Source organism: Enhydra lutris, unplaced genomic scaffold (assembly GCF_002288905.1).
Source record: "Enhydra lutris kenyoni isolate GAN:26980312 unplaced genomic scaffold, ASM228890v2 scaffoldscaffold77, whole genome shotgun sequence".
Taxonomy (NCBI): domain Eukaryota; kingdom Metazoa; phylum Chordata; class Mammalia; order Carnivora; family Mustelidae; genus Enhydra; species Enhydra lutris.
In genome coordinates this window covers 5,573,823-5,601,379 of record NW_019154161.1, presented here as the reverse complement: position 1 = coordinate 5,601,379, position 27,557 = coordinate 5,573,823, and the positions used below count along the sequence as shown (strand labels likewise).

Sequence of the window (27,557 nt, the reverse complement as noted above, 5' to 3'; positions counted from 1 at the left end):
CGCCCCCCCCACCCGGCCGCCCAGTCCCCCGGGACCCGGAGAAAATGTCTTCGCGGACGGCTCTGGCCCCGGGCAACGATCGGAACTCGGACACGGTGAGTGGGGCCCAGCCCCTTGGGGAGCGCCGGTCGGGTTCAGCCGCGGAACCCCTCGTCCTGGTGTGCCTCTCGCTGCGCGAGCTCCTACCTTCATTCCCCGGGCCCGTCCCGGCTTGCCACCTCCAGACCCCCGCCTGGACTTCCAGGCCTCTCGACCCTCCCCCACTCCAGCTCAGCCCGACCCCAGGGGCGCCCCTCTCTCGGGACCCCCTCTTGTCCCTCTGCAGACCGCTTCCGCTCGGGTCTCCTCCCTCCAGGAAGCCCCCTCCTCTGCCTTCCAGGAACCCCTCCCTTCTCCGGCGTGTTCTTAAGCCCCTTCCCCTCCTGGCCGCCCGCATCCGACAACTCGCCCCCTCCTGGATTTGCGGGGCCCTTGACCCCAAGGCCCGGCCCTGGTCCTCTCCCAGGAAGGCCTGGCCCAGTCCGGCCTCTGGCTCGGCCTTCCCCATCTGGATGTGGGTGCCTGCTCCCCAGGAGCCCCCCTCTTCTCATTCTCAGCCCTCCGCCCCTCTGGATCCTCCCGGATCCTGTGGGCACCCCCTCACAGGAAGCCTGTTTCCACCTTTTCCTGGGCCCAGGGCCCTTTCTAGCTTGTTCAAGGTCTCTCCACTCCCAGGCCTGGCCCCTATCTTCCAAGAAGCCCTGTCCCTGGATTCCCAGTACGGTGCCCCCCCCTCCCCACTGCCCCCCTGGACCCTCTCTGAGCTCTTCTCCCAGGCAGTCTTGGCCTCCAACTTCCAGGCCCCTAGCCTAGTCTGGGATTTCTAGGCCCTGGACTAGTCTGACTCCAGGCCTCATCCTCCCTGTATCAACTCTTCAGCATCTGGCAAGCCCCCTCCCCAAGCCCCCAACTCCTTGATCCCCTCCTGGTCCAGGAGCGTCCTCCCAGGATACTACCTCTTCCTCTCATCCCCAGGTCCCCAGCCCTTCTGCCCCAGGGCCTTCCTCTTCCTTACCAGGGTGGTCTCACCTCCCAGGGAAACCCCCCTCCTCAGCTTCAGAGGCCTCTCCCATCTCACAAGGCTGGGCCCCAGCTCCTTCTTCCAGGAGACTCCTGGACTTAAAGCCTGGGGTCTTGCCCTGGCTGTAAGCCCTCTTCTCTTGGGGTCTGTCCGCTGGAGACCTCCTCCCCAAGTTTCTGGGCCCTTTTGACCTCCACAAGACTCAGGTTTTCTTCTTCTGGGCTGCCCTCTGCCCAGAAGACCCTTCTCCAGGACTCGCATGCTCCTGGACCTTTCTCTGCTTCCAAAGACTAGAAACTCCTAGAAACCCCCTCCTTTAACTTCTAGGAGTTTCCTCAGCTCCTCTGACTTCCACTGCCCCATGGCTTTAACCCTTTCCACTATTCCCAGGCCCCCGTCCCTGTACCACAGCCCAGAACAATCCTGGGAGGGGAGGACCCCCCCCATCTCCCCAGTTTCTCATTACTCTCAGCCCTTCTAAAGGGCCTCCCCCCACCCCCAGCTGGGGTCTTTGTTCCTTTTCCCCTAGGCCTCTGCCAGGTCCCTGCACCCCTACCCAGCCACCCTCCCTCCAGATCCCCACCAGAGAGACTGATCTCCGTCCCTTCGTCCTGCAAGACCCTCCCTCATAGAGAGCCCCACCACCGCCACCACCACAGCCCACACCCGACAGGCCAGACTCTGATTTGGAGTCTCTGCTGAGATCCCCACCCTTCCCCCCAAGTCCCTCAGAAAGTGCCAGGGAGCCCACAGGCCCGGGTTCAAATGCTGGCTCTCTCTGCCAGCCAGTTTGCGCTGTGTCCTCAGATTACCGCTGCTTCCTTTCTGAGCCTCAGTTTCCTGCTCCGAAAAATGGGGATGATCCCTTGAGTCCCTCGGAGGGGGAAGCCTGGTCCATGGGCCGTGCTCCACACCTGTCCACGGCTGTTGTGAGGAAGGCTGTGAGTCAGAGGGGCCGTGCCTTCTCCACCTGGGGCTGTCATCGGTTGTGGCTAGAGTTCATGGATCCCCTCCCTGCTCCAAGCCTCAGTTTATCTCGAAATAGGGTTGATGGAAGCATCTCCCTGTTAGGACTGTTTTCGGGAGCCAAGGAGATAATGTGAGTAAGAAGTGCTTGTCGCTGCACTCGGATTGTTGCTGTGATTCTTCCGATAAGCATGGGTTCAAATCTAGTTTCTGGCCCTCCCTAGCTGTGTGACCTCAGGCAAGTGATGTCACCGCTGTGAGCCTCCGCATCCTTATCCGTAAAATGGGGCTCCTCAGAGCACTTCCTCCTCTTTCCTGGTCCGGACTTGTGCCTGGTGGGCATTTGGGGGGGCCAGTCCCCTTCTCTCCTCTTGTCTCTTGTCCTCCCAACTCGTGTGTAAGTCCCGCTTCTCTGTCCCGCCTCACCTCTCCCTCTGGAACTGGAGGTCGCAGGCTCTTCTCCTGCTCCCTGCCGCCCCGTCACCATGACGACAGCCATGTGGGGGTCATGCCCCCCCCACCCCAAGTTCCAGGGCTCCCCCCACCACCTTGGAACTCTCTGGAGGTTCCCTAGCAACAGGCCCCGGTGTTGGGGCGCCAGTCCGCCAGCCGGGCGGTAAGGAGGGAGCCGGGCCAGCTGGTGGTGCCAGCCAATTTTAGCTCCCGCCCCCGGCCCCTGGGGGGCTCTGTCACCCACTGCCCCAGCCGCCCCTTGCAGGGGTCCCTCAAGCATGCTGCTTTCAGTGGGGTGCCAGCCCACCCCCAGTTTGGCTCCCCTGGTGCCACCTGATGGGGGTTCTTCTCCAAGCCCTTATCTCCGTAGGGATCAGGGGCCTTAGCGGCCAGGATCTCCACCTCCCTGCCCGCCCTCTTCTCCTGGGAGGAGACCTGAGGTTGTGAGGAACCCAGTGGGATGTGGGAAAGAGCTCAGCATTCAGGAGCCAGCAGGCCTGGGATCGAATCCCTAGCCTTCTGCTTCTCTGCCCTGTGACCTTGGCCGAGGTGCTCACTGCCTCAACCTTGAGGGAGGGGTCCCTGTCTGGAGAGCGTGGATGATTACTGGATCCTGGTGGGAGGTCGCCCGGTGAGGGCACCGTGGGTGGCAATCTTTCTGCGCCTCGTGGGGGAAACTGTGTGACCTTGACAGGATACCTTCTCTCTCCAAGCCTCAGTTTCTCCTCTGGAGGGTGAGGAGGTAGGTTCCGCCCTCAATGGGCTCCCAGGGGAATTAAATGGAGATGAGGTGCTTACTAGCCCGAGCCTTGGCCCGTAGTAAAAGCAGTGTAATAAAAACATGTAGGAGTGTGAGTCAGTGCGATACGGTGATGGTGAGGGACAGCAGCTCTGGGGTAAACTCTGTCCCGCTCCAGGCTTCAGTTTCCCTCCCTTAAGAAGGGGATGGTGACCGAATCAGACATCACCCCTGTTAAATAGCCATGCGAATTCCCTGTTGCCTACCTCGCCTTTCCTCTCCTCGGCTCCCTTTGTCTTCCTGCTTCCCACCCCTGCCCTGGGGAGGGCACGGGGGGGGGGCGTGGGGGGGCCGCCTGGGTCTGAGCAGAGCCCCCTGGGCTGGGGCCTCTGGCTCCCTCCACCGCCCCCACCCTGGGCTCCAGCCCAGCGCTGAACGGGAGGCATAGTCCCTGGGGCTCACAATCAGGACAGGGCAGCCTGGAGCAGGCTGTGACCTGTGGGGGAGAGCCCAGGAGGGACAGGACGGCAGGAACGGAACGTCTGGGACAGATGGGAGCATGGGCGTGGGAGACAGTGGGTCAGGAGCCGCAGCGGTTCCCAGGGTGGTGGTGCGGGGCACGGGGGAGGCCCCTGTGTTTCCACAGGAGGAAGGTAACAGTGCGGGGCTGGAAGGTCAGGGCACAATGAAAGAGTGTTGGTTACAGTGTTTGGAGTGGAATTTGGGGCAAGAAGAATTGCGAGAAAATGTTAGGGGCAGTAAGCTGGTAATAAAATGCTGCTCTTGGGGTTCAGAGTAGAATCGGGGGGGGCAGACAGGGAGGTGAGGGGTGACCCAGGGTATGTCAAGAGCTGCGAGAGACCGGGGGTGGAGTTGGACCCAGACTGAGGACACGGGTTGGGAGAGAGGGACACAGCATTTGGAAGAAAATACTGTGGTCCCAGCACCTGGAGATGAAGTTGCAGGGAGACTGACTGTTGGAGGGGAGCGAGGAGGAGCCTGATGTCTGGGACCCCGGATGCTGCAGAGTTGGGGGGTGGCCCAGCCTTTGTGTTCTTGGAGACGTCCTCTTGTAGAGAGATTTGGGGGACCCCCAAAGGCAGCGTGCTTCCCTCTGGCCTGGGTTTGGGAAGGACCACGAAGGGGCCAGTGGCCACAGCTGGAGTCAAGTGGCCCAGCCCCCGGGAGCCCCCCACTCCCCGGAGCCCCCGAAGGCAGGATCGGACGGGCGCTGCCCACCACTCACTCTTCATCTCCCCTGTCCAGCATGGCACCTTGGGCAGTGGCCGCTCCTCAGACAAGGGACCGTCCTGGTCCAGCCGCTCCCTGGGTGCCCGCTGCCGGAACTCCATCGCATCTTGTCCCGAGGAGCAGCCCCACGTGGGCAACTACCGCCTGCTGAGAACCATCGGGAAGGGCAACTTTGCCAAAGTCAAGCTGGCCCGGCACATCCTCACCGGCCGGGAGGTGAGTCGGGGTGATGGGTGGGGGGCGGGGCACGGGTGTGTGGGAGGTGGGGCGAGGTCAGACTTGGCCCTTGTTGCTTTGCTTCCTGACCTCAGGTGAGTCCCTGACTCTCCCCGGGACAGGTCAAGACATCTCAGGATTGTCCAGAAGAGTCCAAGTAGAATTGGGTTACCGTGGGAATTGCATGTAGATGAGGTCCTTATTAGCCCAGGACTTGGCCCATAGTAAAGGCTGTTTAATTAAAAAAAAAAAAAAATGATGTGGGTGCCTGGCGGGCCCATCAGTAGAACATGTGACTCTTGATCTCCGGGTCATGAGTTCGAGCCCCACATTGGGCCTGAAGCTTTAAAAAATTTTAAAAAATGATGTGGCAGTGTGAGGTGATGGTGTAGGACATCAGCTCTAGAGTGAACCATGTCCACCTCTGGGCCTCAGTTTCCCCACTTCAAAAGAGGGATGATGGCGCCATGCTCATTTAATATCAGTCATGGTCCCTGGAATTGTCAGGGACTCTCAGATCACAGGTGTTCTGTTTCTAAGAATTCACATGGCTTTTGTTTCTAAACCCGGGCCACCTCCCTATGGCGGTGGTAGGCTTTGCTTCCATCAGGTCTTACCGAAATCTTCATGAGACCACTCACCGGAGTTTTCAACCCCCCACGGTCCCTTTCTCCTGGCCTCCGGAGTAGGGCAGCATTACCACACCCACACAGACCTTGTAACCTAGATACGAAGCCTCTCACTCACACGGCGTGGTGGGGTATGACTCCTCTGTTCCCCTTTAATTTTAGAGGACACGGCTGGAACAATTTCCCCCACCTTGGGCGACCTGTCTCCTGCCCATATGCCATCCAGACACACAAAAGACACCAGGTCCCTATGGTTTTATAGGCACATTCTACCAAACATTCTGAGTTTATGCCCATCCTTCCAGAGACTAACGAAAGAGGTCCCACAGCCCAGCTCACTGTAAGTGCTGGCTGGACAATGACCAAGACGTCCAAACAAGACACGAATGCCGTTACGGGCTGGCCTGACTTGTGAACATAGATCCAAAAATCTGAAACAAAATATTAGCAGAGAGCCTCGGCGCATCAGTTAAAGAAAGCAGTGCGATGACAGAGCTGGGTTCATCGCAGGAATGCACAGTTCTTTTGAAATGGACAATTCATTCATCTACTTCGCCACATTCCCAGATTCGAGGAGGGAAACCATACAGTTGTCTCAATACTGGCATGAAAAGTGCTTGACAAAATTAAAAACCCGTTCGTGAGGATATGAGGAAAGCTAATGAGCCCTCTCCCGCATGGAGAACACACAGTTCCCCTTGTGTGGATCTTGAACTTGATTCTGGGGCCTTCCTAGAGGACCAGCTTCTAAGGAAACAGGGCAGGATTCTATAATCCAGGGGATCTGGGGGTGGCCCCAAAACCCTTTGGGAAAGCTAGACAGCTAGAGCTGAGGCCCCTTACTACCGAAAACCTTGCGGGGCTCTGCCAAAGTGCAATTCAAAGTAAAAACCACGCCATTGCAGGGTACATACAAGGAGAGTTCATTACCTTTCTGATTCTTTCCCCATGGTGACTGCTCAAAGCTCTTTTAAAACTAGGGGTGCCTAGCTGGCTCAGTTGGAAGAGCATGCCTCTCTTGATCTTAGGGTCATGAGTTCAAACCCCACGTTGGGTGTAGAGATTACTTAAAAAATTTTTTTTAAATAAATTATATATTTTTTTCTTCAGTTTTAAATGTTTATGAGGTATCGTGATCAGGCTGCATGATTCAAATCCCAGCCCACAAACTTCCTAGCCATGTAACCTTTGCCAACTACCTGGACAGTTTTGTGCCTCAGTTTCCCAGTTTGTAAGATGGGGATAATGCTAGCATCTCTACTGTGAGGATCGAAGGAGTTCTTGTTTGTAAAGCACATGGACTGAAGCCTGGTGACGCCTTGGGAAATGTGAGCTGGTTATTTATTATTTTACAGTTCAGGCATTCAAGACAAGGAAGACGTGCTAGGCGAATGGTCTGAGGTGCTCTCACAAAGGGGGCCCCAAAAAGGTCTCACTCTCACACACGTTCACACAGGCTCTGCTGTGGAATAGGATATTTCCCTGTAGAAGTCAGGGAGCGCTGGTCACAGTGTCAACAGCTTGTGCAAAGGTCCTGAGGCCTAGATCTCTGATCCACCAGGAATGGCCCTGATTGAGGGCTTCCTGTGAGAGGAGGCAGAGGAAGGATACCCCTGGGTGATCTGAGTTGAGAGGGCCTTTCCCAGCTCGAGCCCTTGGCTCTTTGATCTTTTACCCCTTCCTTCCACCTCCAGGTCGCCATCAAGATCATTGACAAAACCCAGCTGAACCCCAGCAGCCTGCAGAAAGTGAGGCCTAGGGAGAGGGAGGGGGTTCGGGACAAGGTTGGGAAGAGGGTCATCGAAAGCGCCCACCCTCATCTTTCTCTTTCTTCTTTTCTGGCCACACCCAGCTGTTCCGCGAAGTCCGCATCATGAAGGGCCTAAACCATCCCAATATCGGTGAGGAGGGGAAGAGCGTGGCCTCAGAGGCTACCAGCTGGGGCACTTGGGCAGAGGAGAGAGTTGGGGGAGAGAAGAGCTGGCTGTTTTCACAGTTAGAAATACCTGTTTTCTCTGAGCAGTATTGCTGCTCACTGGCTGTGTGACCTTGGGCAAGTCACTTAACCTCTCTGAGCTTCAGTTTCCTCCTCTGGAGTGGGGATTATAAGAGGGCCTACTTCAGGGTCACTATGGGGATTGGTTCAGAGTGAGCATTCAAAACACTCCACTCAGAGCTCAGCTGGGGGGGCTGATCTGATTCCCGTCAGCGGTAAGGACTGCCCTTGTCCTCATGAGGCAGAAGGGAGACAGGATTTAGCCTGGTCTGGATGTGGTCACAGCATTTATTCATCCACGCGTTTGTTCACTCCGGAAGTGTTAATTGAGTGGCTGCTTTATGCCCCTAGCATCTGCCCTAAGCAGGGAAGAAAACAGACACAAATCTCGGCCTCATAGAGCCGACTTTCTTACGAGAGAGAGTAGGAAAGGTGGTAAAGCAAGGCTGAGCAGTTTGGAAAATCTTGCCATCAGTAGGGAGCCATGGAGTGTTCTGGAGTAAGGAGTGTTCTGGTCAGCACATGCGTAGTTACAGAGTGTGGGGGTGGGGAGGGGTCTCTTCCCACATAACCCTGCTCCCCCCTCCCCTCCCCGGGTCCTCACAGTGAAGCTCTTCGAGGTGATCGAAACGGAGAAGACGCTATACCTGGTGATGGAATACGCAAGTGCCGGTGAGGCATCCCTCCCCGCCCTGCCCCCTGCGCCCCCCACGCCCCTCGCTGACCCCGCTTGGCCTCTGCCCTGCAGGAGAAGTGTTTGACTACCTCGTGTCCCACGGCCGCATGAAGGAGAAGGAAGCTCGAGCCAAGTTCCGACAGGTGGGGGCGGTCACGGCCGCCGGCAGGGCAGGGTGGGGGGGTTGGGTCTGGGGGCGTAAGTCTGAGTGTCTGCGAGCGGGCAGTCACCTAGGTGTGAGGATGCTGTGGTGCAGGTGTGCAGGTGCCCGACGTGTGGGTGCAAGGGTGGGCGCGGCGTGCAGGAGTGTGGCTGACAGGTGCCACGGTCCCGAAGCGTGTGAGGGGAGCAGTGTGGTTGAGGCGTGGGGGCAGTAGGTGTGTGGGAGCCCAAACACGTGGGGTGTAGCTATGCGGGTAGAGGGTATGCGTGAGGGGGCCCAGGGGTCTGGCTAAGGGGTGTGAGGGTCTAATGGGGTAGGGATTTGAGCCAGGGTGTTGGTCCTCGGCCGTCCAGATGTCCTGATGGGGCTATACTGGGTGTGTTGGGGCCGAGTGTCTCTCTGCGGGTATGTGTGTGTTTCCAGATGGGAAGTCCGGAGGGGACCCGTTGTGATGTCCTGGGTCCGGGGCCCCTGCCGGAAGGGTGTCCAGAGGTCTGAGGATATCTGGGTGTCTGAGTGGGGATGCGGGTCTCTGCGTGTCCTGTGGCATTGTCCACTGTGATTAAAAAGGAGTTCGAGGCTCCAGCATCTCAGCCTTGTGCCTAGGGGAGGCCTGGGGCCCTGGGTCTCGGTTGTGAGGAGGTTCATGGGGTCGGAGAAAGGCGGAGGGCTTTGGGGCCACCAGTAACTGACCTTCTTTTCCCTCCCCTCCAGATAGTATCGGCTGTGCACTACTGTCACCAGAAAAACATTGTACACAGGGACCTGAAGGTGAGCCCCACCCTCCACAGCACCGCAAGTTCCCCACCTCAGCCCACAGACCCCCCTCCCCACTTGTCCCTAGTCCTGCTTCCAGTCCCCTGGGGATCCCCTATAGCCTCCATATTCCCCCCTTCTCTCCCTGTGCTCCTCCCTCAGCATCCAGAGCCCCTTGACTCTTTCCCCAGCTTTTGTGGCAGAGGAAGACCAGCAGATGGGGGAGCAGGTAGGGAGGTGGAGGCAGGAGGAGACAACAAAGAAAAAGAAACAAAATGTCCTAGGACGCCTCACACGATTACGTGCGTGCTGAACAAGGACACAGGACGTGATAAAGTGTTCACCCCTCTCAGAGTCTCTGGAGCCTTGGCATCTCTCAGACTTCAGGACATTCAGGAACCTTCTAGAACTGTGGTTTTAGAGCCCCAGAGTCACATGGCCTCTGGGTCTTAACATCTTAGGCATCTCCGAACTGGAGAAGGACCTTTAAGAGAGAGAGATCGAGCCCCTGGGGCTAGCTTGGGGGGGTAGGGGGTGGGAGGAGGGACTCAGCCCACCTGGACCCCCCCCCCCCACCACACACCTCCCACTCTGAGAGAACCACACGTCTCGGGGCTTCTTGACCCAGACAAGAGAGAGAAACATTTGTCCTGCTCATTCGAGTTGCCTTGACTCCCCGTATCTGGAGCACCTCCTGCGTGCTGGGTGCTGTACCTTAAGGAAGGTCTCAAGGTATCTCTAGTGAAGGACCGGGTTTGTTTTACTATTTTCAATTCCCAGTCTGCTGTGAAAAATTCTTTTGGGAAGTACAATAAAAATGAAGTGGGGGAGAAAAAAAGTCCAAAATACAAGACCAGTTTTTTAAATTATTACTACGCTTAAAAAAAAAAAAAAAAAAGCCCACACAAATCCATTATCAGATCGTAGAAGTTTCTAGACACACTTCCTCTGTCTGCCCGGACCCTCTGAGAAAGCCCCTCCGGGCTTGGGGGTTTGCCATCACCTGATCACCTGGAGGAGGCACGCCCCCTGGTGGGCAGTTCTGGAAGTAGTTGAAAGGGACTTCGGGGATCTGGTTAGTGCGCCGCAATGGGGGGCCAGCCTGAGGGACCCACCCAGGCAGGGGTTCGTGGCTGGGTGGCAGAGCCTCAAACAGCAGGAAGATAAGTGTCAGCCCTGAGCAAGGCTGAGATGCCATTATGTTGAGGAGTGGGAGGGGGTGGGGGGTTCTCTGCCCCTGTTGGGTTGGAGGTGGGGAAGGGAGGTAGGGAGACCTCATGAGGAAGCCGGAGGTGCTGGTGGCCTGGCTGCAGAAGGGCCGTGGCTGGCACCGGCCAGATGTCGGCGACACTTTGAAGAGCAGATATGTGTGTCCACATCAGCAAGAGGCAGGCAGCTGGCGGCTCCCTCCATGCTCCAGGCCATGGCGAGGCCAGGCCTCTTTTGGAGTCTAGCTCTGCCACTTTCTTGCTGTAGGCACAAGGTGGTCTCCCTGAGGCTCAGTTTCCTCGCTTGTGAAATGGTGTTTGTAAGAACACGTGCCACCAAAAGTAGAACTTTTTTTTTTTCCACTTTCATGACTCTTGAGCAGCCAATGCTCATGTTTCTTTCTTTTTTTTTTTTTTTTTCTTTTTTTTCGTGCTGGGTAAACTGGGGCTCAGTGGGTCAGGAGATTGCCTGAGGACCATCTCCCCACCCCCAGCTCTGCAGACCCATGGTCTAATAATGGCTAATGTTATATAGCGCTTACTGGGTACAGAAGATTGGTCTAGACCTTTTAGGATTCACTTAATCCTCAGACAGCCCTGTGAGGTAGAAGCTATGATTATCTTCCTTCTTTGGATGACAGAACCTAGGCCCAGACAGATGAAGTTACTGCCCAAGGGAGTAGGGGACTGGGCCACAGTTGGTACAGGGTTGGGGTCGGGGGGCAGCGGAGCAGCTCCGGAGCCCGAGCTCCCGTCTGCCACACTTGTCCACCTTCTCGTCCCTCCTAGGCTGAGAACCTCTTGCTGGATGCCGAGGCCAATATCAAGATCGCCGACTTTGGCTTCAGCAACGAGTTTACGCTGGGCTCAAAGCTGGACACATTCTGTGGGAGCCCCCCGTATGCTGCCCCAGAGCTGTTTCAGGGCAAGAAGTACGATGGGCCGGAGGTGGACATCTGGAGCCTCGGTGTCATCTTGTACACCCTCGTCAGCGGCTCCCTGCCCTTTGATGGGCACAACCTCAAGGTGCTGGGCAGGGCCGTCGTGGAGGTCTTAATCTCCTGGGGGGGGGGATCTGCCCAGGGACCCCCAGCACCTCCCCCGACACCTGCTCTATAGAGGGCCAGAGGGGCGAGGCTGGCCTGAGGTCACACAGCAGGACCCGGGTCCCCATGGTCAGTCGTGTGACCAGCCCACGTGGACCGTGCTGTGTTAGGGTCCAGGGTCCGGGCTTCACAGCCAGCAAGCTTGGGTTCAAATCCCAACTCCCCCGCTCATTCACTCAGGAGACATTTATTGCCTGCCATGGGGTGGGGGCAGGGGTCAGGTTCTGTTTCGGGTTTTACAGATACAGTGTGAGCCAAAGACACAACAGTCTCTGTTTCCGGCGAGCTGGCCCTTGAGAGCCCGCTGAGTGGGAAAAGCCCATCACAACGGCCACCCGTTATGTGATGCCATTTCTGTGAAAAGTCTAGAACAAGCAAATCCAGAGGCAGGAAGCAGATGAGGTGGGAGTTGGAGGACAGGCTTTCTGTTGGGCAGGGGGATGAAAACGTTCTAGAACTGCCTGGTGACACCCGCATAACTCAGTGAACAGACTGACAACCTTTGACTCGGGCTCTCTGAACGGAAGAATCCCTGCCCTCGCGGGAAGGGGCAGAGCCGGGGCAGAAGCAAAATAAATCAAAGCGTCCATCATGTTGGATACTGGCCGGTGCTCGTTGGGGGGAAGAGCTGCCTCCGGGGAGACGGCCCGGCGGGCGTGGGGGCACACCGGCCCTGTTGGTCTGTCCAGGCGCGTCGTTACTGATGGAATGTTTGGGGCTTAGTCGCCATGTCCCTCTGTCCCTGAAGGGGACACACGGCAGTTTATCTCCCGAGACGGGGTTTTCTTTCTGTCCGCAGCCACGCTTGGGGAGAACCGTGGTGGTACAGTCCTGGCTGAGCTCAGATGTCCCCAGCCGCCCGGAGAGTGTCCTTGTAGCTCTTTCTTTCCCGCGCCAGTGTCTTTGTTCAGGCTCCCGTGTTGTCCAAGGTTGACCGGTGTCTTAAAAGTCCCCTTTCATCTCCAGCGGCTCCTCTGTCTTTCGTGGCCTGGCTTTGTGGAGCTTTGTGGTGCTCGGGTCACTTGTGCCACAGGGGCCCCCCCTTGGTTTGGGGTAAGCGGTGTTTCCTCGCAATGGGGTTCCAGGGGTGCGAGCAAGAGCGCTCAGGAGGTCAGGAAATTCACTGCTGAGGACAGGCCACAAGAGCAGGGGAACCTGAGTGGTGAGGAGGAGGGAGCCCCTTCCCCACAAAGGCCTCAGCCGAGCTGCTGACCCCTCTGAGCCTCGGGCTCCCGCTCTGTTCTGCATTTTTAAGGAAACTGGCCCTAGAGCAGCGATTCAAGGGCTTGCTGAGGTCAGGTGTGCAAAGCGCACACAAGTACAGGATAACAACCCCAAGCAGGAAGCCAAGAGACCGTTTCCGAAGGCTAGGCCAGCGTCTCAGCTGCCCCAGGCCCTTGTCACCTCCTGCTGTCCTGGTTTCCCCACCAGGCCCCCTGAAACCTTTCCGGGTGAAGGAGGCAGCTTTTCTGAACCTGTTTCCCCTCTTTCCCCACCTGTAAGATGGGGATGTTAAGGCACTTAGGGCCCAACTGAATGCCTGAAGCCCGGCCCCGGGACCCGGCATCTGGTTGGGACGATAGACTCGGGAGCCGCACCAGCGGTGGGTGGTGGTGTTGACAGCCCAGTGGCTGCTTCTCGCCAGCTCGTGAGGGGGGCGGTGTGGTGCGGGGTGGTGACGCGGCGCAGGCTCCGGAGCTGGGCCGCCTTGCCGTGTTCTGGCCACACACTCTTCGCGCAAGTGACTTACCCTCTCTAGGCCTCAGTTTCCCTTGTCTGAAAAAGGGGCATCATAGCTCTGCTTCACGGCTTTGTTGTGAGCACAGAGGGACCTTGCAAAAAGCACTAGAACACTGCCCGGCCCCGGGGGTAATTGCCCTACTCTGAAAGTGATACTCGTTATTATTAAATATTCACGACCCTTCGGGGTTGCACTGATGTGCAGACCCAGGAGGCTCCCAGGCTCTAGCCTCTTCCAGCCCTTCGAGGAGAATCCCCAGGGAAGGGAGCTCCCAGGCCCCAGCACAGAGCTCCACCCAGAGACCCCCTCCCCCACACCACCTGCCCGCCTCCGTTTCCTGGGGATGGAGGGGCTCTCCCTGGTCTGTGATGGCGTGGCACATGGAATTTATTTTCTCAGTCTTGGCAGGGCCCCTCCTAAAAGGCCCTTTACCTAAAAAAGGTCTGCGTGTAGATCAGTTTTCATTCTTTGAGACCGCCAGGGTCTCATAGTTCTTTGGAAAGACAGGCGTGCCTAGGAGAGGGGGGATCCGAGGGGTGGGAGGCCGGTAGGCAGGATCCCCCTCACCCCCGCCAGTCTTCCACCTTCATAAACCTCATATTGAAGTAGCATTTACTCTGGGCCACACATACGCTGGGCATTTTACTTAAACTCACTCACACCCTGGCCTGCCAAGTGGGCGCTGGGAGCCCTGGGTCCAGAGAAGGAGACTGAGTCCCTGGATGCTGACTGGCGTCGGTCCTCGCTTGTAGAATTCGCTTTCTCTGTGAGATTTCCTTGGAATCAAGTTGTATCCAGGGCTCCCATTCTACAGAAGGGGGAATCGCGGTCAGGAGAGAGGGGTGGGGTTTTGCTACCTGCTGCTTCAGTGAGGGATGGGGAGAAAGATGTGTGTGTCCGCGCGCATGCGTGTGACGGCTGCGCAGGTGGGGTGGACCCCTCCCCCAGTAAACCCGTCCCTGCCCCCCCACCCCCAGGAGCTGCGGGAGCGAGTCCTCAGAGGGAAGTACCGGGTCCCTTTTTACATGTCAACAGACTGTGAGAGCATCCTGCGGAGATTTTTGGTGCTGAACCCAGCTAAACGCTGTACTCTTGAGGTAAGCTTCAGCCCCCCGCCCCTCCCATTTCAGCCTTCGTGCCCTCCCTTTCCCTCTCCTGTGTCTGGCGTCTTAAGATCACGGTTGGGAGGGGGAGGGGAGCCAGGCAGCCCGGGAAAAGGCTCTGGGGCCCGTCTCAATGCCACCCCCAAACAGCTTCGCCCACTCCCCGCCATGCCAGTAATTAGCTAATGAGCTCCTAGGCTGATTATAGGGTGCCGGGGACCCAGATGATGCGGAGGAGGGAGGTGACATCGGGAGGCTCCGGCAGGCGTGCTGGGGCTGTGGGTGAGGAGGCGCTAGTTGTCATCAAGCCCTTGATTCTGGGGCATTAGGTCTTGGAGGTGGGGGGCAAGGTAGGTGGCCCTACATGAAGGTGGGAAACTATATTTTCCCCCAGTTTCTTCTGACATGTGTCTACCCCCTTCCTGTCCTGCCCCCAATTCTTGCAGCAAATCATGAAAGACAAATGGATCAACATTGGCTATGAGGGTGAGGAGTTGAAGCCATACACGGAGCCCGAGGAGGACTTCGGCGACACCAAGCGAATTGGTGAGGGTCAGGGAGAGCAGGTGCCCTAGCTCCTCTGAGCGACGGGCCCGGGAGCCAGGGGTCAGAGCTTCCTAGCCCCTGTCCCTCTGGTCCGCGCATGAGAGAAGCATGCAAGGCGATTAGGGAGAGCGGAGAAGTCTAGGTTCCCCTCCCTCTGCTGCCACCTTTTAACTGTGTGACCCTGGGCAAGTGGCTTCTCCTCTCGGTGCTTCTATTTCCTCATCTGTAAAACGGGACGATCACAGAACCTATCATAGGGTTGTTGTGAATATATGAAATGAGTTACTCTATGTACAGTACTTAGTTTTGACTGTTAAGACACAAAAAGAAATTACAGATCACATCTAGAAGTGTTTGGGCACAAGTCATCGGTAACCCGCATGTTTCCGGGGAAACCCCCCATGTGGGCATGTGCCTTCCCCACCAGCCTTTGGTCCCATACCCTCCAGCCTGGAGCCCTTGAACTCTTGATCCCTAAGCATTAGCCCTGAAAGAGTCCCTTAGGAGTTATCTAGTAACCCTCAAGGCCACCATCAGAGTTGGCTGCATTAATCAGTACTTTTGTGGTTGTACGAAGAGAAAACCCAAGCCCTTCTAGCTTACGCCAATAAGAATAATAATAGGCTGAACCATTGGAATCTGCCATTTTTATAGGTCAAAAATTGTTAATGTCAGCAGTTTTATATGGTTATCACCTAATCGTTGTAACTAAAAAGGCTAGGGTGTGTCGGCCTTCAGGCACAGCTGGATTCAGGTGCTCAGAGTTAGTTGTTGGGAATCTTAGCGGTGGCTTCTTTCCCAGGCAGCTCTGGCCATGGGAGCAAGCTGGCAACAGTATATACTAGCGTCCTGGACACCCCATCGAGAAGAGGAGCCATTTTCCTAAATGTTCCAATAGAAGCTCTAGGCTGGTGCCCATTGGCTACCCCTGAGCCAATTGGTTTGGCCTTGGGGATAGAATGCTCTGATTGGCCAGAGCCAGGTCGTATGCCCACCAATCAACGTGATTTTGGGTCTGGAGCGTTCTGAATGGCCAGACCTGGGTCATCTGCCTATCCTGAGCCAATCAATGTGGCCTTGGGAATGGAAGACTCTGGTCAGACCTGGATTGTGTACCTGCCCTTGGGGCTTGGTGCAAGCTGGAGTCAGCCAGGTGATCTGAGCACGGAAGGAGTGTTCTTCCAAGGAAATGTTCTGCTGCTGGCAGAAAGGGGAACGGATACTGGACAGGCCGAAGAGCCGGCGTTGCTGTGTGATGCAGAAACGAGTGGAAGGGAAGGGTCTGGGGAGATTGAACCTCCTCTCCATCCCCCTCTCCCAGAGGTGATGGTGGGTATGGGATACACGCGGGAAGAAATCAAAGAGGCCTTGACCAGCCAGAAGTACAACGAAGTGACCGCCACCTACCTCCTGCTGGGCAGGAAGACTGAGGTCAGAAGGCGCCAGGGGCATTTGGGATGCGCGATGCCCGGGGTGGAGGGACTTCTGGGGCAGAGGGAACAGAGGCTGAGGCTCCTCGTCTGTCATCCTCCTGCAGGAGGGTGGGGACCGGGGCACCCCGGGGCTGGCCCTGGCACGGGTGCGGGCGCCCAGCGACACCACCAATGGAACGAGCTCCAGCAAAGGCACCAGCCACAGCAAAGGACAACGGAGTGCCTCCTCCACCTACCACCGCCAGCGCAGGCATAGCGACTTCTGTGAGTGTGGTCCCGCACCCTTATGCGCCATCCCAGGCCCCAAGGCCTCCAAACTTCAGATCAGGGTTGTCTGGCTGACAGGCAACAAAAACCTTTGCTCAAGCCAGCTGCAGAGAAGGGAGGACTTTTGTATAAAGATGCAGGGACATTATAGGGAACTTGGAGGTGGGAACACACAGCCAGGATCAGAAAAGGATTAGAAACCGAAAAAGCATCCAGAGTAGATACTGTTCTGTTTCTTGCTTCCTCTCTGTTCCTCTGGCTTTTCCTTTCTCTCTTACGTATCTCACCTTACCTTTTTCCCAATCTTTCCCCTTCTGTCTCCATTTTAGAGAACAGCCCAAGTGATAGCTGGAATCCCTTTGGACCACCTGTCAGGGATAGAGCTCTCACGTCAGGGTTCACTCGGCTTTAAGCCATCGTTATCAAGACACAGGAGGACACATTGCACAAAACGGCTGCTGAGAGCCTGCCCTCTGGCTCTTCTCTATACTGAAAATTTGAAAGACCCTTCCTAGTGGAAAGGGGCTGGGCAGATACCTTCCTGAACCCTACATTCTGTAACTGAAAGATACCACCCACAAAAGATAGAGCTGACCGTCACCACCACAGATTAGGTGTAGAAACGTCCAAGAGGCCTCTTACCCACACGCTCCTCAAATACAAATCTTCCCAACTATTCCTTTTTTTTTTTTTTAAGATTTTACTTATTTTTGTGAGCGAGAGTGTGTGCATGCACTAGCAAGGGGGGAAGCATCAGGCAGAGGGGGAAGCAGGCTTCCCGCTGAGCAGGGAGCCCGATGCGGGACTTGATCCCAGAACCCTGGGATCATGACCTGAACTAAAGGCAGACGCTTAGCAACTGAGCCACCTAGGCGCCCCCTCCCAACTATTCTGTAAGCAGCTCCATGGAGATATAAATCACATAGCATACAATTCACCTGTTCAAAGTGGATGATTCAGTGGTGTTGGTCTGGTCACAAGTGTAGCCATCACCACAGTCCACTCTAGCACATTTTCATCACCCCAGGAAGAAACTCCATAAGCCTTAACTTGCCGTTGACCTCCGGACCCCCATCCACCACCCCTCAGCACCTGGGCAACCACCAGTCCATTCTCTACAGATGCCCCTATCCTGGACATTTTGTGCAAGAGGAATTAGGCAATATGTGGCCTTTTGTGTCTGGATTCTTTCACTTGGGATAATGTTTTCATCTACATTTTAGCGCAGACAAGCACCTCCTCCCTTTCAATGGCCCGGTCATATTCCACATCATGGATCTACCACACTTTCTTTTTCCGTTCGTCAGCTGATGGCCATTGCACTGTTTTCGCTGTTTGGCGCTTGTGAATAACGCTGGTGTGAACGTTTGCGTACCGAGATCCGCGTGGATCACCCGTGTCCAGTCCCCAGCTGTCCTTGGAGGTGGCCACTGAGACCAGTTTGGGAGAAATTTTGTTCATATATAGAGTTAATCCCTGGACAAGGCAGGGGTTAGGGCACCAACCCCCTGTGCAGTCAAAAATCCCCGTGTAACTTCTGACTCCCCCCAAATGGAACCACTAATAGCTTGCTGCTAACCTCTCTGATAACTTAGTCCATCAACACACACTGTGTCGACGTGTTATATGCCGTATTCTTACCATAAAGCAAGCCACAGAACAGAAAACGTCCTTCAGAGAATCGGAGGGAAGTGACCTCTGCAGTCCTGTAGAGTATTTATCAAAAAACATCCACATAGAAGTGGCCCCATGGAATTCAAAGCCATGTTTTCAAGGGTGGGGTTTTTATAACGATAGATACGGAAAAGAGATAAGAAGAGGGACGCCTGGATGGCTCGGTTAAGCCACTGCCTTCCGGCTCAGGTCCTGATCCCAGAAACCTGGGATCAAGTCCCTCATGGGGCTCCTTGCTCAGCAGGAAGTCTGCTTCTCCCTCTGCCTCTGCCTGCCACTCTGCCTGCTTGTGCTCTCTAATAATAAAATCTTAAAAAAAAAAAAAAAAAAGAAGGAAAGAAAAAGAGATAAGAAGAAAAGAAAGAGGGGCGCCTGTGTGGCTGGGTTGCTTGAGCATCAGATTCTTGATTTCTGTTCCGGTCAGCTCAGATCGTCAGATGGAGCCCTGCGTCGGGCTCCACGCCCAGCGGGGAGTCTGCTTGAAGAGTCTGTCTCCCTCTGCCCCTCTCCTCCCTAAAAAGAGTTAAAAAAAAAAAAAGAGAGAGAGAGAGACATAAGATATATAAATGCAATACTGACATAATCACATACCATAAAGGTAACATTCTCTTTTAAGAAATTTAAGAAAAAAAATGATAGACTTTTAAGTTGTTCATGTATAAGCAAGTAAATAGAGATAAAAAAAATCTGTACATTTCCCCTTATACAAAGGACAGCTCACCTTAGACCTCAGGCCCTGCCTTTTCTGCTCTGTAGTCCATCTTGAAGATCCCTGTGTCTTGGTACATAAGCAGTTTCCTCCTCATAGCTGTAGATGATTCCATTGTACAGAAATAGCTTGACTTCATCTGGCCATTCCCCTTTTAAGGGGCACTTAGGCTGCTCCCGGCCTTTTGTACTTAAAAAACCAAAAATTTTGATGTGGGGCACCTGCCTGACTTAGTCGGTTAAGTGTCTGACTTTGGCTCAGGTTATGATCGTGGGGTCCTGGGATCAAGCCCCGTGTTGGGCTCCATGCTCAGTGCGAAGTCTGTTTGTCCCTCTCGCTCTGTCCCTCCCCCTGCTCGTCCTCTCTCTCAAATAAATAAAATCTTTTAAAATAATAGTGATGCAGGGCGCCTGGGTGGCTCAGTCAATTAAGTGTCTGCCTTTGGCTCGGGTCATAGTCTCAGGGTCCTGGGATCAAGCCCCGTGTTGGGCTCCCTGCTCAGCGGTAAGCCTGCTCCTCCCTCTTTCTGGCTCCCCCCCCCCCCCCAATGCTTTCTCTCTCTCTCATAAATCAAATCTTAGGGAAAAAATAGCGCTGCAGTGAATAATGTACCGGGGCATCAGGTCATTTCCATGGGGCTGGGGGGGTCAGATGTGCATCTGTCATTGGGACGGATGGTGTCAGCGTGGCCCACGCAGAGCTTGTAGCCTGTGTGAGGAATTCTGAGGTTCTAAGGATCACCCAGAGTGGGTTCTGGCCTTTCCAGGTGAAGCAAGGCCTAACTGTCCCCTCCCTCCACCAGGTGGCCCATCCCCCACACCCCTGCACCCCAAGCGCAGCCCAACCAGCACTGGGGAGACGGAGCTGAAGGAGGAGCGCCTGCCAGGCCGGAAGGCGAGCTGCAGTGCTGCTGGAAGCGGGAGCCGGGGGCTGCCCCCCTCCAGCCCTATGGTCAGCAGTGCCCACAACCCCAACAAGGCAGAGATCCCAGAGCGGCGGAAGGACAGCACGAGCACCCCTGTGAGTGGCCAGGGCTCGGGGTGTGACTGCCGGGTTCACACTTTTCGGACCCTGCTGTTCCCCAGACCACCACACAGGTCTCCGTGTTCTGTCTGTTCTTCATCCCATAGACCTGTGAGCGCTCTCTCTCTGCTCGGGCTTATGCTGGATGCTAGCATATAAATTAGCCTTCAGCGTCAGAAAGAAGCACTGTCCTTGCTTTAGGTAGGCAGGATTTTGTGCAGGGAAGGAGGGTCTTACAAAGTTGTAGGAAGGGCTGGAGGGGCAGGCAGGGGATTAGACCCACAGGAAAGACACATCACACTGCAGAACTGACCCACTGAGGAGGCTGCCACCGCTGGGGCACGGTTGAATTCCAGAACACATGGTCATGACCTTAATTCAGGACTCAGAAACTTTGTTCTCTACCAGAAGGGCCCCTCGATGCCAGGAATTCTAAAAACAGGCACTGGGGCTCTGCTGAGGCAAAGACCCTCATCTCATGACCTTGCCCGTGTAAGCAGAAGTCACAGGGGACAGGAAGGCCACTGCTGCCCCATTGCCACCTTCCAGATCTTCCCAAATGCAAAGATTGGCAGAACCCATTCGACTGCAGATCCTGCGCTGTAGAGGATTCTGGGGAATGTAGTACTTGGCTCTCCTCCCGCAGCTCCGTAAGAGAGGAGGTTTTAAGACCAGAGCTTTCAATTGCATTGGTGAGCTGTGTGGCCTTGAGCGAGCAACTTCACCTCTCTGAGCCTCAGTATTCCATCCTGTGAAATGGGCTCATCGGAGGTCTTGGATAGTTGTGAGGCTCTTGTAATATCTTGGACGTAAACTAACCTCCCACAGAGTCCAGCTCAGTAAACAGTCAATATATAAAGGCTGTGGTGGTTGTTAGGCAAAAACACACCTGAAAAGATAGAAAAAGAACAGCAAATTAGCCCCCGCAACAAAGTAGAAGGAAGGAAATAATAGAAGTCAAGAAAGGAACAAGCAGAGGTACACTAGAGAAAACCAACAAAGCTACAGTCTGTTCTTGAAAAGATTAGTAAAGTCACTGAACCCCACGAATTACTAGTAATCAGAGATGATAGGAATACGCTGTCCAAACATAAAAAGACAGTAAGAAGGCATTAGGAGCCACCTTATGCTGATAAAGGTGACATCTTAGATGAAACAGTTGTCTTTCAAAACACAAGTAACTAACCTTGCTGGAGAAGAAACAGAAAATCTGAACAGTCTTATGTTCTTGTCCAAGATCTGGAATCCATAACTGAAAACTTTCGCAGAAAGAAAATTCCAGGCTCCAAGTGGTGAAATTCTGCCAGACACTGAAAGGAGAAATAACACCAACCTTACAGAAACTTCCAGAGGATAGAAAACGAGGGTTCACTTCCCAGCACATTTGGAGAGGCGGCACAGTCCTGATGGGCACTCCCTGACCCCAGGGGGGGTCGCAGTCCAGGGCAGGGTGGGGATGGGTTGTTGGACAGATATAGATGATACAAAGCGATCGAGGCAGCAGTGGGGGCCCCAAGGAGGCACCTGACGCAGCCGGCTGTATTAGGAGCCGACAGCTGAAAGATATGTAGGTGTGAGTCGAGGGGAAAGGTGGGAGGACTATTGAAGCAGGTGGGGCAGCCGTGCAAAGGCCGGGAGGAGACACCAAGTGTGCCATGAATAAGTTCGCTACAGAAAGCTTCACACAGCTGACCTGTACCCAGAGAGGGCAGAGCTAGGAGAGGAGTGGGCAAGGCTGCCCCTTGGGCTCCACCCCGACCCTCTCACCCTCAGCGCCCCTGTCTCAGCTCCGTGACCCTTAGCCTGAGTTGCCAGGATGGCTCGGTAACCTTTCCTTTCTCCCGGAGTAAATCTGTCTTGGCCTCTCCCTCGATTGTAATGAGGGAGGCCAGAGAGGATAAGTGGGGGGTTAAGGGGTGTCCCTCTGTCCCCTCACTCCATCCTGGCCATGTCTCCCATAGAACAACCTCCCTCCCAGCATGATGACCCGCAGAAACACCTACGTTTGCACAGAACGCCCTGGGGCTGAGCGCCCGTCCCTGTTGCCAAATGGCAAAGAGAACAGGTATGGTGAGCGGCCAGCAGCGGGGAGCGGGGTGTGGGGGGGACGGGGCTAACCATTGTGGGGAAGGGGTGCCGTGGGGACTGGGGAGTGTGTCTGCCCTTCCCTTGGCAGAATCTACCCGTGTCCTCTTCCCTACCCCGCCTGGCCCCCCTGAAAATCTTCCCCCTTAATTAATTAGTCATCGGCCCCAGGAAAGCAGTCTGCCCTGTTCTCCGCCTACGAGCCTTGGGAAACTGAGTTGATTTTTTTTTTTTTTTGAATGATCAATTTTTAGAACTTGAGAGAAGCCCCAGAATGTCACAGCTTCAACATCCTCTTGTTGGCTGGTTTTCAAACTAGTTTTTCTGAGTCTGCTCGGTCTCTTTCAGCTGGCATGTGAGGGAAACCAGTGCAGACTGGCTGGAGCATAGAAAGGGAATGAATTAGGGGCGCCTGGCTTGTTCAGGGGGTAGAGCATGTGGCTCCTGGTCTCAGGGTCGTGAGTTCAAGCCCCACATTGGGCGTGGAGCCTACTTAAAAAAACAGGGGGAAGGGGGGAGGAATTAGTTCACATCACCGTTCAAGTCCAGGAATGAGGAGTGGGGCCAGCTTCAGGATAATGACATTCCTTCCCACTAGGACTCCAGGGCCCGACACCAAGGTGCCCTCTGGGGAACACCCAACAAACGCGTGTTCCTGTTTGGTGGGGACAGGGTATGGAGTGGTTGAGAGCAGTGATTCTGTGGCTTCTGAGTTCTAAGTGTAAACCTTACCTTTGCACTCTGCTAGCAGGATGACCTTGAGTGAGTCTCTGACCCTTTGTTTCCTCCTCTGTAAGATGGGGCTGATGTTCTTTGCCTCTAGGATCCATTAGAGGGATCCGGTGGAGATCAAGTGCGTCCTGTGCCTGGCACAGAGTCTGTGACATTAAAATCATTTGATAAGTGAGCACTTATCTTGTGGTCATTAAATAAAAAGAATAGTGAATATTCATCAAGCAGGAACTGTGTGCCAGGACTTGGTGTGTATTTGCTGGTTGAATGCCCCTAGCGACTCTCTGAGGTAGAGCCCAGTGTCTCCATTTACAGCTGAGGAAATGAGGTTCAGAGAGGTTAAGTAACTCACCCAAGGCCACACAGCTGGTAAGTCAAAGAGCAAAGATTCGTGACTGACTCCAGTTTGTGTATTTGTAAACACTATAGTGCATAGCCTTCCAGCTTTGGTCGAGAGACGGAGCAGCAGTTAGATTGTAGGCTCAACTGGTGTAATGAGGAGACCTCAAGGGGTTTAGTCCTCTCTGATAGAGCCATCCAGAGGTAGGCAGGCAGGGTCCTCCAAGGACCCAGATTGTTCCTGCCAAACTCAACCCGAGGCTCCAGCTCTGGGACTGAGGCCACTGCACCAGCTGCTACCGTTTCTAACCAGCAAGAAGGATGGAAAGAGTGGAGCGCAAGCTGCATGCTTTTTAGAGCCCTGACCCAGAAATATGGGACAAAGTACTTCTGTTTGTATGCCATTGGCTGGAGAGTAGTCACATGACCATCCCTAACTGCAAGGGAGCTGGGAAATGTAGTCTCTGGCTGGGTGGCCATATGCAAGGCTCATACTCTTAGGAAGTTTGGTTACTGAAAGGAAAACAAGGAGGACAGATTCCAAGGGAGAGGTAGTGACATCTGTCACAGTCAGGGTTCCCTCTTTGAGATCCAGGCTGGTCCTGGGGTCCTTGGAAGGATAGAAATTGTAGGTCTGGCCCCTCCTGTCAGGACTGGGAGGGTCTGGAGGAGGGCCCTGGGACGCTGAAACCACCACTGTCCACACAACATCTTGAGACAATTAGGAAGAGTATCCTTTCTCACCTGTCAAAAAATTATCATAATGAGTTTAAGTGCCTTTGATGTTCACATCTATTCCTATCCCGAGTTTGAGTAATGAAAGTTCAGATAGAGCATTTGCAAAGTTGATTTGGTTCATGAGGTTTGGATGCCAAATGGCAAGGGATTCATCAAAAAATGTATCTGAACCTATTCAACTGCTGAGTTTGGAGAGAAGAGGATACATTTGGAGTGGGCAGTTTGAAGGAGGGATGACTTAGGAAGAAAGACGAGTCAGTAAAATAGCTAGGGTTGTATAGTACACAGCCTGCCCAACTGTGCATGGCAGCCCTGTCTCTGAGATCTAAGTTTTTTAATGTTTCTCATCTCAGGACAGGTTAGTGAAGAATCAGAAAGACTGGGGCCTTGACCTGCCTTGAGGCCCTGCTCTGACTTGTCCCTTTCTGCCCACAGCTCGGGTACCCCACGGGTGCCCCCCCGCCTCTCCCTCTAGTCACAGCCTGGCTCCCCCATCAGGGGAGCGGAGCCGCCTGGCACGCGGTTCCACCATCCGCAGCACCTTCCACGGTGGCCAGGTCCGGGACCGGAGGGCAGGGGGAGGGGGAGGCGGGGGTGTGCAGAATGGACCCCCTGCCTCTCCTACCCTGGCCCATGAGGCCACACCCCTGCCTACTGGGCGGCCCCGCCCTACCACCAACCTCTTCACCAAGCTGACCTCCAAACTGACCCGAAGGTGAGCCCCATGGGACATGGGGGTGGGGGGTGCGGTGGGGGGCAATGGGGCCTAACCTGTCTTCTACTCTGCTCTGCCTCCTATACCCCTACATTATTTCCTCCTCCTCTTCTTTCTCCTCCTCCTCCTCCTCCGTCACCCTTCACCTCCCTCCTCACACTACAGGGTTACCCTCGATCCCTCTAAACGGCAGAACTCTAACCGCTGCGTTTCGGGCGCCTCTCTGCCCCAGGGATCCAAGATCAGTAAGTCCCGTCCACCCTCCGCTGTCCCTGGCTCTGCCTCCCTGTCTGCATGTGTGACCTGTGCGTACAGGGGTGGGGGAGGTGGACTGTGTGCGCGGGAGGAGGACTGGTTGTGGGGTCTAGCTGTTCATTTTACTCATTTACTGAACATGGCCTCTGGAGCCAGACTCTTAAGGTTCAGACCCCAGCTCTGCTGAGTGACCTTGAGCAAGTCACTCAACCTTGCTTTCCTCTCCTGTAAGGGGGGATAGACATAACAGTGCCTTCCTCCTAGGGTTGTCGTGTGGACTGAACAAGGTGATAGATGGACTGAGCGTAGATTGCCTGGAAATCCTTGGAAAATTATTTATGTTTATTCACTGAGTGCCTGTTGTGTGCCTGGCCCTATCTTAGACCCTGGAGTAGAGTGAACAGAATGTATAAAATCCCAGCCCAGGCAGAGCCGACATTCTCCTCGGAGATCCAGACAGTAAATGAGTACTGAGAAGAAAACTAGAGCAGGGAAGAGAAGTGCAGTTTTAAATGGAGCAGGCCTCACTAAGGAGGTGCCATTTGAGCAAAGGCTGAAGGAGGGGTGCGTGTGTGTGTCCATGTCCTTCTCTATGTAGGTGTGCGTCTCTGCCCAACCCCTTTCTCTTCCGACTTCCAAATTCTTCAGTATCTTTCCTCCGACTTGCACTAACCATTTTGGAAGGGACGCCCCTTCTGGGCATGGAGAGGGAGTTCAGATCCTGACTCCCAGCCCTCCCCAGCCCAGCTCCAGCCAGCAGGGAGGGACCAGGACCTGGGCTGAGGCAGGGGCTGCCCAGAGTCCTGGAAGCGGTGGGTTGGGGGAGGGGGCACCGTATGTGCAGATTAGACACTCTGCCCCCCTCTCCCCTTTTAGGGTCACAGACGAACCTGAGAGAATCGGGGGACCTGAGGTCACAAGGTGAGTGCCTGTGCCTACGTCCTGGGCCGCTACATTGGCCCCCTCCCCACTTCCGAGCCTTAGACCCTACTTGTGTCCGCACCTCCCCTATCCACCACTCCCATACCTTTAGATGGGACCTGAGCCTTGTCCTCCAGGCCAGCTTCCTGAACTCTCCCTCCAACCCTCCTTCCCCTGGCCGTGCCTTTTATGCCCCGACTCCCCACGGCTTCCTCTCGTTTCCACCCCCACCCGTGCACACTGTCCCTTGAGCATCCTTACGTCCAGCCTCTTCCATGTATGACCAGCTCCTGCTGTCACATCTCCTTCCCCCCTCATCCAACGAGGCACAACAGCTGCAGTAGCTTAGGCATTACCTGTACAGCCCCACATGGTAAATAGTTTAGGCTTTGAGGGCCAGGTAATCTCCGTCATGCCTGTTCGGCTCTGCCCTTGTTGCACAAAAGCAGCCACAGGCAATACAAAAACTAATGGGCGTGGCGGGGTTCCAGTAACACTTACTGACAAAAGCAGGCAGCCCTTTACCTTGCCTGCCCTGCTTCAGTTTGATACAATCCATGTGTAAAGACCCCCATGCAAATAAAGGACCGCCCCACCAGTCCCAAAGGTCCCAGGACTGACTCTCATTGGCTGGAACTGAGTCACATGGCTATCCCTGAACCAATGCCTGTGGCCAGACGGGTGGAGTACTCTGATTGGTGGGACCTGGTCATATGCTCCTCTTTGAACCAATCACAGGAGGCGGGGGGGGGGTGGACCGCTCTCATTGGCCAGAACCAAGCCACGTGCTCAGCTTGGCGGTGAGAGGCCCAGGCGGCCCAGCGTAAACCAGGAAGACTAAGTGTGCGGTGGTTCTCAAGAGGCGCGCCCTTGGTGCTTTAGGGCCCTTTTACACGTGGCAGAGCATGTATCCTCCCTGAACCTAATAAATGTCAGCGGCGCCCCCATCCCAAGACTGCAATACTCAAAAAGCCCCCAGCAATGTCCAGATAGCCTTTGGGAGGAGGTGATGGAAGAAGGTTGCCCGCATCGCTACCACTCGCATCCCGGAATTTAGAGACAAGGCAGTGCCTGGCTGCCGCGGAGGCTGGGCAGCGTAGTCTCCAGCTGGCCAGCGATCCGCACAGCTGAACCGCTGTCACCATCCCTGGGGTAAGAGAGGGTGGCGGGCTGTGAGGGACAGCTAGGAGTCTGTCCCCAGTGGGAACAGTGGGTGGCCTCCCCCTCCTCTGCCGTCTCTGACCGCTGATGTCTTCCCGCCCCAGTTGCCATCTACCTTGGGATCAAACGGAAACCGCCCCCCGGCTACTCCGATTCCCCTGGAGTGTGAAGCTGACCAGCTCACGCCCGCCTGAGGCCCTGATGGCAGCTCTGCGCCAGGCCACCGCGGCCGCCCGCTGCCGCTGCCGCCAGCCACAGCCGTTCCTGCTGGCCTGCCTGCACGGGGGTGCGGGCGGGCCCGAGCCCCTGTCCCACTTCGAAGTGGAGGTCTGCCAGCTGCCCCGGCCGGGACTGCGGGGAGTTCTCTTCCGCCGCGTGGCGGGCACCGCCCTGGCCTTCCGCACCCTCGTCACCCGCATCTCCAACGACCTCGAGCTCTGAGCCACCACGGCCCGGGTCCCCTCCTCATCTTCTCCCTCGTCCCCTTCACCTCCACAGCACGGAGAGGGGTCAGGGAGGGGCGTCTCCCTCTGTCATCACCTCGGTTCCCGCGAATTCAACGTGGGGACAGAGACTGTCCCTCATGCTGTTCTCCGGGGCCACTGGGCATGAGAGAAGAGTGAGGGGGCTAAGCGAGGGTAGCTGGCTCCTTCCTGGAGCCTCCAGCCGGCCCTGTCCCCCCTCACCGTACCAGGGGGGCACCCCAGGAGACTTTGGGAGCAGGGCAGGGGAAGAAAGGGAAACTGAGGAAACTCTTCCATCCCTGCCCCACCCCCACCCCCGAGAGCTCAAGAATTAGGCCTTGGGCGGGGGCAGGAAGAGTTGCTGAGCCTAAAGACTGGAGAATGGGGGGGCTGGGAGTGGGAGTCAGAAAGGCAGATCCCTTCCCCTCCCCT

The 27,557-nt window shown here is 55.5% G+C and overlaps 1 protein-coding gene across 1 annotated transcript; it reads left to right on the top strand.

The window, feature by feature from the left end:
- The first annotated feature begins 15 nt into the window (after positions 1 to 15).
- LOC111160747 (microtubule affinity regulating kinase 4) lies at positions 16 to 27,557 on the top strand. The gene is given in 18 exon segments (XM_022524078.1): positions 16 to 95; positions 4,485 to 4,685; positions 7,009 to 7,062; positions 7,167 to 7,215; positions 7,917 to 7,982; positions 8,059 to 8,129; positions 8,864 to 8,920; positions 10,903 to 11,139; positions 13,938 to 14,057; positions 14,510 to 14,609; positions 15,931 to 16,040; positions 16,147 to 16,306; positions 19,495 to 19,712; positions 21,677 to 21,780; positions 24,045 to 24,063; positions 24,065 to 24,324; positions 25,456 to 25,500; positions 26,766 to 27,557. Coding segments are annotated over 18 exon segments (2,259 nt in total). The 5' UTR covers positions 16 to 44; the 3' UTR covers positions 27,103 to 27,557.